The sequence below is a fragment of the Nerophis lumbriciformis genome, linkage group LG10 (assembly GCF_033978685.3).
Source record: "Nerophis lumbriciformis linkage group LG10, RoL_Nlum_v2.1, whole genome shotgun sequence".
Classification (NCBI taxonomy): domain Eukaryota; kingdom Metazoa; phylum Chordata; class Actinopteri; order Syngnathiformes; family Syngnathidae; genus Nerophis; species Nerophis lumbriciformis.
The window spans coordinates 29,810,633-29,825,328 of NC_084557.2; the positions used below are offsets into that span (position 1 = coordinate 29,810,633).

The following is a 14,696-nucleotide window of genomic DNA, read 5'->3' on the forward strand; positions in this document are numbered from 1 at the left end:
GCTGTTAAGAAGCAGTCAGTGTGCAGTCAGAATAAATTGCACAATTAATCTGGGTTTATACAGTACATAATAAATGCAATAATGTCTTTGTTTTAGCACCTGATAATGTCTAATAATAAACATATTTAAAAACATCTCTGAATTTACACATGGAAGTCTATAATCCGATCACAACTTGATTGTTGTATTTCAAATCCGTTGTAAGGGCGTGTAAAGGCAAAATCTTTAAATCCACTCTGGACCCACCACAGGGTTTTCCCCCGATTGCCAATATGCCTGGGGCAGTGGGGTGTGGCTAGAGCCATGGTGGGGGTGTGGTCAAAATGACATGGCGAAAAAAATGTGGGTAATTTCCGGTGATGCATGTATTTTCTTTAAAAAAGCTAAATACATTTTATACAGACATTTAAAAACAAATCTGTTTTCATTAATTAGTATTAACATATATTTTTTCTTTATATTACCGTATTTTTCGGAGTATAAGTCGCTCCGGGGTATAAGTCGCACCGGCCGAAAATGCATAATAAAGAAGGAAAAAAACATATATAAGTCGCACTGGAGTATAAGTCGCATTTTTTGGGGAAATTTATTTGATAAAACCCAACACCAAGAATAGACATTTGAAAGGCAATTTCAAATAAATAAAGAATAGTGAACAACAGGCTGAATAAGTGTACGTTATATGAGGCATAAATAACCAACTGAGAACGTGCCTGGTATGTTAACGTAACATATTATGGTAAGAGTCATTCAAATAACTATAACATATAGAACATGCTATACGTTTACCAAACAATCTGTCACTCCTAATCGCTAAATCCCATGAAATCTTATACGTCTAGTCTCTTACGTGAATGAGCTAAATAATATTATTTCATATTTTATGGTAATGTGTTAATAATTTCAAACATAAGTCGCTCCTGAGTATAAGTCGCACCCCCGGCCAAACTTTAAAAAAAAAACTGCGACTTATAGTCCGAAAAATACGGTACATCGTTTTGCTCTATTTTTTTATTGTTGCTGCTTATTGTACAATGTCCTTTGTTGAGAAATTTTAAAGTGTCTAGAGACTTTTCCAATCCTTAAAGTGACTTATTCATTATTAAAAAGGATTAGTAACAAATCTAGCATCTTTTTCTGGTATTGTTGTGAGGACTGTACTCCTGTTGAGAGAATCTTTACTTCTGTCACTTGAGGTCTGCAACAAACAGCGGGCCTTACATCACACTTGCTTCATGTGCTGCGGACTGCATTGTCCGCTGGTAAATCTCAAATCTATTAAAGTACATCCACATTGCAGACATGCTGCCAGACAATCGCGTGTGTATGTATTGCCTACATCATACAACATCCGGTATTGGCAGTGTTATTTTTGTGATCAAAGTATTTTATCGGCGGCCGAATTTCCGATGCATCACTAGTCAATAGTGCGCAATTAGTAGGCTATATACTTTATTCATACTTTAACGACCTTCTAGTGTTTTTGTTCATGTGTTGGTCAGAGTTGATCATTGATCAAAGTTCCCATGATCGTGAACATATCGTGTCTGAGGGGATTGGCGGAGAATGAGGAAGTGTTGTGTGTCTGACAGTGAAGCACGGAAATGGACTTGTGGGCACAGAAGGATGGCAATAAGATTGGCAACAAAAAGTTAAGAAAAGCGTCAGACTTTGTGTGACTTCTTCTAGATGCTAAAATACATTATATTACTTTAATTGGTTTTCACGTAAAAAAAATCTCTCATTTTTAAGGTGTTGCGGCTTTTATTTTGCTGTGGCGAACACCACGATATATCACACGTACGGGAAACCCTAAACCTAGATATTGTTGTACTCTCATAATATTACTTTATCTATATTTATAATAAATATTGATAACATTAGGGCTGACAAATTAGGACCTTACAAAACAATACAATACAATCCCAGCTCAGTAGCCTTGTGGTTAGAGTGTCCGCCCTAAGACTGGAAGGTCGGGAGTTCAAACCCCGGCCGAGTCATACCAAAGACTATAAAAATGGGACCCATTGCCTCCCTGCTTGGCACTCCACATAAAGGGTTGGAATTGGGGGTTAAATCACCAAATGATTCCCGAGTGCGGCACACAGTGCTGCTCACTGCTCTCCTCACCTCACCACGATCGTTGGGACTCTAACTTAACTTTAACTTATCGTATGTGAATAATGTTAAAAAATGTACAGCACAATAATTTGACCGCACATGGTCCTTTACCTTAACTGCGGATGTTTACCTGAAAGGCGACCTGGGTTGCTAACATCATCATCGGCGGTCACTCGAACGAGTATGACGATCCTCCTGTTAGGGGTGTATCCCTTTATGGAGGATGCCTGTGCGTGACTTTGTTTAACGTGTGGAGACTGGTGCACAGACAGTCACCACAAGATCATTGACAGAATCGGGTCAGGGTCCAGTAGTGTCATGGAGTCCAAGACGACTGGGGACCCTTTTCTGCTGCAGCCTTCTTCCGCCATCGCAGCTGTTGTGGTAGTTCTTAAATCTACCGTCTTCCGCCTGCTCCGCCGTTGAGGTCTTCACCGTATCCCTGGCTAGGGGGCAGTCAGGTACTAGGCCTTTGCCAAGGGCCACCTGGGGTAACAGTAGTAAAGGGGTTAACCTCCTAGTGCCCCAAGACTCCATAGAGGAGCCTCCATTGCCGGATGCACTATAACGTCATGCCCAGGACACAGGTTGCTAACAATCAGTGTCAGGTCAATGCATACATCAGTGCAAAGATGAGTAAGGACATTCCGACTGTTGTGCTCGCTGGCTTCAAAATCAGAGCTGGTATTGGGATTGTGGACTGCGCTCCAAATTGCAGATACTTTGATGTCGGCTAAAAACAAGGATGTATTAGGATGGCAAACACATGTTATATTGGAAAGTAGATAATTTGGTGTAGATTATGTATTGAAATAAGTCTTCCAAGGAGTTGCCATCAAAGCCAGTGGTGATGATGGATGAGGGCATAAATGTCATGATTCTACATCAGTGAGTTGCCATCTTTCTTGTTCGTGAAGTAAAATCCCGCCCCAGAGGAAGATGAGGGTCCAGTTATTAAGGTCTTAGTGTATAGGTTGTCATTTGGGACGTGAGATGTTATACATCCTCCCTACAGGGAGAGAGGCCCCTGAAAGGAGATTGATACAACTATTGTAAGGCCTATGATGAGTTAGAGAAAGTCCTTTAGTCCTTCAAATTCAAGTAATCCGGGGTAACCTGGGACAAGTCTGCTGCGGTTTTAAGGATGAGGATTATCATTCAAAGGGAGGAGGAACAGCTGATTTCAGGCAATGTGAGAGGCAGAAGTTGCTCCAGTTGAGTATTCCCCCTGTTGTCTAGTTGATTTGAGGATTGTTTCTCAGCTACGGAAAACCAAGAACTGAAGAATAGAGGGGGGTTTGCAACACCATGAGATATAGCTTCTCCTGATGGTTTCCATGAAGCACAAGAGTTATGATCTGGGTCTGCGGTTTGACGATGGTCAGACTATCCGGTGTCTTTGTAACGATGCTGCTCTATAGGGTTTTGAGCAGTATTCCCAGTTTGGCTGCCAGATCGGCATCAATGAAGTTACCCTCAGCTCTGAAGTCTACCTAGACTGACACATTCAAAAGATTCTTTCTTGTAAATTTCCAAACATGCAATACATAAGGGAGATTCAATATACTGTTCCTCTCTCACCCTGTACTCTGGAACAAATTTCCAAGCTCGGGGAGAGAGTGGCTGCCAAACTGTTTGTCTTTTTCTTTTTTAAATGAGAAGAAAGAAAATGAGGTGTCACTGTGATGATCTGTCATTTCATTTCTGTTTGTTTCCTTGTTTTGTATTTACTTCCCATCAGTACTCTTATTTTGGTTTCCACTTCCTGCTTGTTCCATAGAACACTGTGCTAGTTCACTCACCTGCTGTTGATTGGCAGGTGGTCCACACCTGCTGCCAATCAGCATATGTTCTATTTATGCTTGTTTCGAGCACTCCTTAGTGCTCGAAGATCCCTTTTATGTTGTGGAATGTTAACATGCAAGACTGCTTCATTTCTGTTTTGAGTAAATTAAACTCATACCTGCTCTCCGTCTGCTGGTCCCTGCATCTTGGGGTCACTAAAACGGCAGCCATGCGAGTTCCTTACAGCCACATTGTTTTTACAAAACAAACAGTTACTCAGCTAATCAACACAAGTTCAGATAGGAAAAAAATACGACTGACTTATTTTGTACTTCAATTAAGTCCCCAAGATTGACAGTCATCCCTGGTGAACTGTGCCCAGTTCAGGAAGCCCTGGGATTGACTGTTAAAGCCTGAGCTGAGCGAGTAGAGACAGACGGTTAGTAGGGTCTTGGTCCCCACCCTCACTGATGGGCGCAAGAGTTTAAGCGCTTGCTGAGTACTATTGTAGCTCTCACTGAAGACTGGGGAGTGAGTTCTGATGGGAGCAGGTGTTAGTGATGCTTCGCTTTGGCGCTGTTTATTGATATGGATGTTCATAGTTACCGGGATGTTGAAGATGGCAGGTTTTTCTCTGGCCACCAACTGATTATTTAGGGTATCGGTTCGGCCATTGATGAATACTGGAGGGAGAGCATCCTCATTCCAGTGCTGGAGAAGTGTGAGTGGAATGATAGAACTGTTTTCACCTTTCAGGAAAACTCAGCAAAGGTAATGGGGTTGTTTATCTTGGGAAGGAAACCAAGCTTCTGCCTATGCTTTTGCTCATTGTCGTTACAAATCAATTACGTAACTTATCTTGCCTCGATAATTAAAAACGTATTGGGGTCTCTGTTCTAACACAAGTTCACATCACAGCAACAATCCTCTGCACTTGTCAAACTTGCTGGTAAAGGGTTCCAGAGTTGACAATAATTTTGATGGTTACACACAGAGGTGGGACCAAGTCATTGTTTTGCAAGTCACAAGTAAGTCTCAAGTCTTTGCCCTCAAGTCCGAGTCAAGTCCCGAGTCAAGACAGGCAAGCCCCGAGTCAAGTCCAAAGTCAAGACTGGAAAGTCTCAAGTCAAGTCCTAAGTCCTGCATTTTGAGTTTCGAGTCCTTTCAAGTCCTTTTAACCACAGACTAATATATTAACACAGATTGTGTATGCTTTTCAAACGCTGTATTTATTTATTAAAACAAGTGCATTTTAAATTGCAGGAAAGAAAATTGTGCTGACATTGCACTTTATAATAGCACTATTAACCAGTCATTTTAAACATTAACTCATTACTTTACAGAACAAACACATTGAAAAATAAAGTGCAAATGTACTTATTTGTACAAAAGTGTTAACATTGAAAAAACATGACATATACGTGAACATAACAAAAAAGTTGTACTTTTTATATGTCAGGGCCCTATGCTGCATTGCATTTGCAAAAGACCAAATTAGCCAAGAGTCTGTCAGTCATTTGTGTACGATGGGGGCGTAGTATGATGCCACCATGGCTGAAAACTCGCTCCACTGGAGCACTGGAGGCAGGCACTGCCAAGACTCTCATGGCCACTCGGAACAGTGAAGGAAGAGTCTTCATGTTCAATGCCCAGAACAAAAGGGGTAGAGAGTTTTTTTTGGTTGGTGCACTACTTGTAAGTGTATCTTGTGTTTTTTATGTTGATTTAATTAAAAAAAGAAAAAGAAAAAAAAATTATTTCTTGTGCGGCCCGATACCAATCGATCCACGGACCAGTACCGGGCCGCGGCCCGGTGGTTGGGGACCACTGAGGTAAACAACCAACAGTATGTCAGAAAGCTAGCTAAAACGGTACACATATTCATAATATAGTATACATTTTAACTGACCTTTATTTTACTATTTGTGTCTTTTTTTAGGTGGCTAAAATACGCGGTGCTGCTGACCGCCGTCTAACGTTACGTGTGATATATTGACTAACGTAACACTGCTTAAAAAAATCACTGAACAAAAAGTATGAATATGGTAGTGAACTGCAACAGATTCCCATGTTTGCAACAACGTTATAACGTTAGCAGTGAGTTTACAGCCTCACTGATTTAACTACACAGCAAATAAAAGTCAGGTTACTTAGCAAATAAACGTTATCTTACATTCAAAACTTACCGTTCTTTGTGCAACTTCAAATGCCGGACGAAGTTGGAAGTTGTTGCCTCTCCATCAGTAATTTTCGAACCGCATGTGTTGCATACTACAAACCGTTTTGTGTTGACCACCTCGTAATTTTTATACCCAAACGAAATTATTTTAGGTATCATTTTTTGTTCACTGGCGTGTGGTTTGGACATGTCTTCTTCGTTGGTTGTCCTGCAATTTGATTGGATGAATGCTGTGTGATGAAAACAAAGTAGATCTAATTTGATTGGCTGTTGTACTGTGAGCACACCAGCTGACACACGCAACGCTGATAGACAAGTACACAATGAAAAATACGGAGCGCTCCCGAATAACTTTTTCATCTTTGGGTTTTGGGGAAAGTAGCAAGTCATGTCAAGTCATGTCAATTCAAAAGGCTCAAGTCCAAGTGAAGTCACAAGTCATTGATGTTAAAGTCTAAGTCGAGTTGCAAGTCTTTTTACATTTTGTCAAGTCGAGTCAAAAGTCATCAAATTCATGACTCGAGTCTGACTCGAGTCCAAGTCATGTGACTTGAGTCCACACCTCTGGTTACACATATCGAGGAGTTGCCTTCAAAATCAGTGGATCGATGGTGGACGAGAGGAAAAAAGTGTGACACCCCAATGAGACATTAGATAGTACAACTGTTACCAAGTTTTGAGCACATAATTCAATTTAAAACATTTAATAAATATTCATGTATGCCATTCTGACAATAACATTGCATTTGTGTCAAAATATAGTGGTCTTTTTAAAAGTTCAAATAACATAAGTTAAAATATACATGCCATTTATTGCGATTAATCACAAATAATCACAATTCTAAGTGATTAATCTGATTTTAAAAATCAGTTGTTAGATAGCACCAGTTTATATATACTTATTAAGGGATTTTTGTATGTAAGAAACATATTAATACATGTGTTATATAAATATAAAAGTGAATCTTGTGTCAGATGTACAGTAGAGTACATAAAACACCTAATAGAAGTTGCTTGGCGTGAAAAGCTGCACAGTTCACACATTTGAACAATAACTAACAAACCTGAGAGGAGTCCAGGCTAGTCCACTAATAACTTAAAGCATTAAAAAGCCTGGGCTTACCGTGTTAATGACATACTCTCCTTATTACAAACTAGTGTACCATTGTTACCCTAAAAATCAAAACGGGTAACTTACTATTAATTATGAATTTCCATCTCATGTTTTGTCTTTGTCTTATAAACAGGGAAATGACAGAATTATTCTCATTTGACCTAATTTTCAAATGTTCTTGTTTGTTTCTTGTGTTGTCTATTAGTGTGTGGCTCCCTCTATGAGTTAATAACTGGTTTGCCAGACACTGAGAGGCCCTATCACTTCTACACGGACCAACGCTTTGCCCTGGTGCTGCTGTGTGCCTTCCTCATCCTGCCCATTTCCACCCCAAAAGAGATCAGCATTCAAAAATACATCAGGTCTGCCTTCCAGTTCTTCTCCACCACAAATACACGTATAATGTATGTTTCAGTGGTGTTTTCTGTCGAATCCTACTCCCCTAAGTAAAAAAAAAAAAAAAGACTTCTAAGAGAAAATAAGGCATCAGAGCCAGACTCTCCCAGCTAAACCACCCCACACTCAAATGCATAAATGAACAAAGTAAACAAATTCCAGTGCAATGATTGTAGTTGAGCAACATGAGCATGGCAACACGTGCAAAAGCCTCGTAAAACTCAGCAGGAAACACATAGGGTCTGATCTATTAAGATCCAAATACAAATACCAGGCACTAAACAATAAAATTGTTTGTAATTGATAAATCGTGCAGACTGCCATATTTATATGAGGTTTTTGCGTGTACTACTGGCTGTGGCTATTGACACATTCTTCTCCCTCCATATGCATGCCCTTTGAGACATTTGTGATTAAGGGCTATATAAATACATTTTGATTTTTTGATTAATTGATTATGCTCTCTAACATGTTTGCAATGCTGTTGAACTAGCAGCACACATCTATAATCTGTACCACCTTTTCAGCAATATAAAATTGCAATCTATAGACAACAGAAACAATTTTTTCTATCATATATATTTTTTTTTTGTGCGCTACCGGAAGGCGGTGGACAGTCACAACATCGCAGCGCATTCATGCGTCTGGAATGATTCAAATGAAAGAAAATGCATTTTGAAAGGCGTTTTTTCATATCAGAGATATACTGTATTATAATTATAATTCCTAAATGATTAAACAAATGCCATTAGAAAATGCATCAATTGAATTTGTTTTAATCAGCCTCTTAAATCATCCAGCAGCTATAATAAGATACTGCTGAATAGACCGTATGTCTATTTTTTTTTTTTCTGGCACTCCAAATATTGTTGACACACACACATAAGACGGCAAATTCTCTGTCCATTATTTGTCTTTGCACTTTGCACGTTTTCTCACAGCCGTGTGCATAACTGTGTCAGTTTACACATACTTTTCAAACGTGCTAAAGAAAAACGCAAACTAGCGCTAGCAGAACAATTCCATGCTAAATAATTATATTTTCATTTTCTCCTAGTATTGTTGGCGTCTGATGATCAGCATATTCTGCATGTTCATGAATACCATCACGCCAAATGTATTTTGCTCCTTATTCTGTTCACTCAAGAGACGCAATCCTCTGCGCACAAGTTTAGTAGAACAGCTTTGCGTGCACTATCAAGTTTAGACGTCGTTTAGTACATGCAAACCTCTGTTAGATCAGGCCTTAATAGCCAAGGTAGCGTTGATACAATTATTTAGATAGCCTGTGGTTCTCCACTCCATATGCTTTCCACCTGGCTGTCTTGTCATGTGTATCAGCTAATGTAATATTCAGAATAATATTACATTTAAATTTGAAGTCTTTCTTTCTGTTTAAGTGTGAACGTTTAGCTGCACACACAGCAGACTTTCCCAATTGCCCACATAATGGAAACATTCTTAAACAATCAGAAATTGGTACATTGAATTACTGTATTACACCATTACTACACACATTACTTTAGTCAAAACTATTCATGTTCCTTAGACCAGTGTTTTTCAACCACTGTGCCGTGGCACACTAGTGTGCCGTGAGATACAGTCTGGTGTGCCGTGGGAGATTATCTAATTTTTTTGGGGTTAAAAATATTTTTTGCAAACCAGTAAATATAGTCTGCAAATTACGTGTGGTTTTTGAGTGTCGGTGCTGTCTAGAGCTCGGCAGAGTAACCGTGAAATGCTCTTCCATATCAGTAGGTGGCAGCCGGTAGCTAATTGCTTTGTAGATGTCGGAAACAGCAGGAGGCAGTGTAGAGGTAAAAAGGTGTCTAATGCTAAAACCAAAAATAAACAAAAGGTGAGTGCCCCTAAGAAAAGGCATTAAAGCTTAGGGAAGGCAATGCAGAACAAAACTAAAACTGAACTGGCTACAAAGTAAACAAAAACAGAATGCTGGACGACAGCAAAGACTTACTGTGGAGCAAATACTTACTGTGGAGCAAAGACGGCGTACACAATGTACATCCGAACATGACATGACAATCAAAAATGTCCCCACAAAGAAGGATAAAAACAACTGAAGTATTATTGATTGCTAAAACAAAGTAGATGCGGGAAATGTCGCTCAAAGGAAGACTTGAAACTGCGACAGGAAAATACCAAAAAAAGAGAAGAAGCCACCAATATAGGAGCGTGAGACAAGAACTAAAACACTACACACAGGAAAACAGCAAAAAACTCAAAATAAGTCATGGCGTGATGTGACAGGTCGTGACATTAGACCTACTTTGAGACAAGAGCTATATTGATGCATGGTTGGTTATGGTTTACTGTCAACTGAGTTTCGTTTTTAATGATTTCTGCTGGTGGTGTGCCTCCCGAATCTTTTCAATGCAAAAAATGTGCCTTGGCTCAAAAAAGGTTGAAAAACACTGCCTTAGACATAGAAGTATTTTAGGTTATGCAATATAAGGGGTGCATTTAGAAGATGTTCCTATAGGGGTCACTGTTGCACTTTGCCTGAAAAACTTGGTCAGCTCACACCCTTGTTCAGATTCTAGTCCTAAGGCAAAAACATTACAGCAATAGTATTGTGAGACATGGTCTAAAAATAAGCTCTTCTGTTCTTACTGTAAAAAAAATCGACATGGGGTACAAATTAGGTCACCACGAATGAACCATGAAACCTTAGCAGTTAAACATATTAAATTAACCAATACAACACTATTTACTCATTTGGTTGGTTTTGATGTCTGCAGGCAGTTTGTCTTGCGTTATGATATCTTATTATTTTACTGAGAGCAGAACAGGAGTGTTTTGTAAACTCTACTTTAATGCAATTTGCAATGCATGTGTTGTAGCAAACCATTTGAAAAGCTCTAAGTGTGCATAACAAAAAATCTAAAATAAAATATTCTGTTAAAAATGTGTAAATGTTAACAACATTGATAAAAATAACAATTATGTAGTACATATGCATGTTACAGCAGGGTACTTCCTGGTTCATTGAGGATGACAGATCAACAGAGAGTGTTGTTATGATCCCTTAATGCCACAGAGACCCAAGCTGTAAAATGGGGTGTGCAGTACATACATACAGTATATTCAAAATCTGATTTTTTAGTTGGGACTTTAAGTAGGATACATAGTCGTCCGGAGTTACGACATGCACACATTGAATGAGGGACAGGATGTGTGACTGCTTCGCTCAATAAACAAATCCAATGCAGCTAGCAATAGCACCAGTGATTGAAAACTTTCTTTTGTTGTCAAAGTCTCCTCTTTAAGAACATTTCGCCTTCCCAGTGAAATATGTAAATGGATATGATTGCAGATCAGGCGATATATGAACTTTAATTTACTGAAAAAAAAATAATTATTCAAACTGTTACTGTTGCACATTACACTTGACAAAAATACATGTAAACTATCATATTGAGTTTTTTTAAATTGAATTTTATGTTTTGATTAGGGATGTCCGATAATGTCGGCCTGCCGATATTCTCGGCCAATAAATGCGTTAAAATGTAATATCGGAATTTATCGGTATCGTTTTTTTTATTATCGGTATCGTTTTTTTTTTATTAATTTTTTTTTATTAAATCAACATAAAAAACACAAGATACACTTAAAATTAGTGCACCAACCCAAAAAAACCTCCCTCCCCCATTTACACTCATTCACACTCATTCACACAAAAGGGTTGTTTCTTTCTGTTATAATTATTCTGGTTCCGACATTATATATCAATATATATCAATACAGTTTGCAAGGGATACAGTCCGTAAGCACACATGATTGTGCGTGCTGCTGGTCCACTAATAGTACTAACCTTTAACAGTTAATTTTACTAATTACTAGTTTCTATGTAACTGTTTTTATATTGTTTTACTTTCTTTTTTATTCAAGAAAATGTTTTTAATTTATTTAGCTTTGTTTATTAATTTTTTCAAAAAGTACCTTATCTTCACCATACCCGGTTGTCCAAATTAGGCATAATAATGTGTTAATTCCACGACTGCATATATCTGTTGATATCGGTATCGGTTGATATCAGTATCGGTAATTAAAGAGTTGCACAATATCGGATATCGGCAAAAAGCCATTATCGGACATCCCTGGTTTTGATACATTAACACATATATATATGAATGTATGTATGTATATATATATATATATATATATATATATATATATATATATATATATATATATATATATATTGGCCATCATAATGTACATTCTATAATTTGTTTTGCAGACATGACCCTCTTTAAGTCAGCAAACCCTGTGGTCATGTTCTGTTGATCTGCATTCTTTACTTGTTAAATTATGTTTTTCTGAACTTGCTGTCGTGGTGTATTTTCACTCACAGTGTACTGGGCACTCTGGCTGCGACCTACTTGACCATAGCCATCATCATCAAGTACCACACGATGCATTCTGTTCTGCTTCACATAACCCCTCTCTACAGCAGCGGGTATGTACACATAGATACAACCATGCACATTTGTGTTGCTCTTGCATAACCGATCAATTTAGATAGTTAGCAACCTGGGACTATATCACAAATGCAGCACATGATCTAGGCACGAGGTGAGTGGTTTGAGTGGTTATATACTTGTATATTCATACGCATTGTGTGAAAAGTGGCACACAAATTGAATAAAAAAAATATTTTGTGATATGAACAGTGGCTGCTTGATGTTTGATACTCGACTAACCTAACCAGTTATGACAGTACGGGGTGATCTATTAAAAAATCTAATTGGAGTGAATATTTGATATGTTCAATAATTCATTTAAAAGTTTATATTTAGTTGCTTCAAACCTTGTCACTCTTATATAAGAAATGAAAGCATTAATTATTTTGTAATTTTTAGAATAAGCTTTAAGCTGTTTTTACTGGGCTCCCCTTGACTGAAACAAGTTGTTTACTAGATTAATCTCAAAGGTATTGTATCCCCATCTTCTCAAAAAGTTAAGTCTGGTCTTCTGGGACAAGCTTGTGGGCTATAAACCTACTTGACAGTCATAGCAGTCTTATGAGCTTGGTTACAGGAAATGTGTCTGTTATCAATCCTACACATAACTCTACTTTGAATCGAGGCCACTAGGACAGACAGAACCACTTTCACTGTTAAGACTCTGAAGGTTTCGTTGCGCTGACAGAGGAACTAGCTGGAATGTGTGTCAGCGCCATAACATTGGAAATTATGTTAAAGTTATGAGTCTAACTTGCCTAATTCTGTGTAGGATCAGCTCCTGGGCATCCACGTTCAGCGTCATCCCAACCATCTGCTTTGGTTTCCAAGTAAGTAAAATCAAGCAAATATATTTACAGTCGCACCCTATTTTGTGGTGATTTGGCTGAAGACCCTAAAAGTTACAGTAGGTGTTTTGTAGGGATAGGCACAAAGACTGCGTTGCATAACGGTACCGGTGCCAAAATAAACGTTAGTAAGCCGACTGATAAAAGAAGTAGCGTTTGAGGCCTCATTTTGGTTCTAAATGAATGCAGACTCAGCCACCTGCAAGGAATGCTTGACAGTGATGTTGTGCAAGTAACGTCTTATGCTGTAAACTGCAGCTTGCTATTGTGCACCGATGATGGTCACGGTGATCGAGGTTGCATTCACAAACCCAAGTAATTCTGTGTAGTAACATTACAACACAAATAAATCCTCTTTTGCACGGCCTCCATATTCTTTATTGCTACAATAGTTCTGACAATTGTTCGTGTATTTCATTTACGGTATTATTTTTTAATGTATTACTTTTTTTTTTTTTTTTACAAAATGTATTGTGTTTTCCATTGTCAAGTCAAAGTACAGAGCAGCACAAACACCACTGATTTGCAGAGCACACTCCAGGCCTGAAGGGGCAACAGTGAGAGCTGAGGGTTGAAAATCTCCACCTGCTTCCAACAGATTGGTTTGATTGAATTCACCTGCTCAGAGCACATGCTCAAAATGTTTGAGCTTCAGTCAGTCACCCCTTTGACATGCTGCTAGAAGGAAGGAAGGCAGCTCCTGTTTGGACTCAGAAGACGCAACTGGTGAGGAAACCAAGGGAGAGAAGATAATTTCACTGGGGAGAATCTTTAAAGAAGATAATTCCACTGATGTTTACACAATTGTTTAAGTTGACTGAAAGTAAATTTAAAAAAGTATCTGTGATGTTTAAGTTTATACTTATAATTAGGATGGATTGTTTAAATTTAATTTCGTTCATATTGTTGGAAATGTTTAAATTTATTCTTAAACCTAGACCCTATCAGTGGAAATTAATTTGTTTGGATTGATTTAAAGGAAAGCAAAGCATGTATTATGATGTATGTATATGAAACACTAATGTGTTTTTTTTTTTTTTTCTGTTTGGTTAAGGTTATCAACCTAATCTACCAAAAGCTATTCAACCCCCACTATTCTGCTATTCACCTATTCAACTAATCTACCAACAGCTATTCAACCCCCACTATTCTGCTATTCACCTATTCAGCTAATCTACTATTCAGCTATCCCAAGCTATTCAACTATTCCACTATTCGACTATTCATTCTGTTCATCCATTCATCTACACCGATAACCCACTTTATTTTATTGCTTCAAATCAAACATCAATAAATCACAAGGAAAAAGGATTGAGTTGTCCCTTTGAGTCCTTCCTGAGTCCAACTGGCCCTTTCAAGTTCGGGCACGGCTGTGAAAAAACCTGGAGAACTTGACAGTTGATAACCACCAGCGTGGCAGTGAAGACGAGGATTAAAGGCCTGAAGTCAAAGAAGCTGCTGTCGCAAAGGGAGGTACTTAAAACTGCACCATGGCAAGCGAAGCTCTTGGGAAAACAGTCAAGCAACTGAAGCAAGAGAGGACCGTAGCCAAACGGGTCTTCACCAAGCAAGCCAACTACCTCAGCAGAGCTGCAGATACCATGATAAAGCAGGAACTACAAGAGGAGTTCTGCAAACTTTCCAGTCTGGCGAGGGATGTCTGTGAAGCAAACGATGACTACGAGACCGGCCTACTGGTGGACATGGAGGCCAAGTCTGAGGAAGGTGATGAAGTGGAACTAAATATGCAGCAGCAAAAAGACATAGAA

The 14,696-nt window shown here is 38.6% G+C and overlaps 1 protein-coding gene across 5 annotated transcripts in view; it reads left to right on the plus strand.

Annotated features, from left to right (window-relative positions):
- The window catches only part of slc38a8a (solute carrier family 38 member 8a), a 124,885-nt gene that overhangs the window by 6,817 nt on the left and 103,372 nt on the right, over nucleotides 1-14,696 (plus strand). For all 5 annotated transcript variants that reach the window (XM_061969865.2, XM_061969864.2, XM_061969866.2 and 2 more), the window contains exons 3-5: nucleotides 7,405-7,561; nucleotides 11,971-12,075; nucleotides 12,852-12,909. In XM_061969865.2, the coding sequence (XP_061825849.1) occupies nucleotides 7,405-7,561; nucleotides 11,971-12,075; nucleotides 12,852-12,909 (320 nt within the window). The remainder of the gene's footprint in view (nucleotides 1-7,404; nucleotides 7,562-11,970; nucleotides 12,076-12,851; nucleotides 12,910-14,696) is intronic.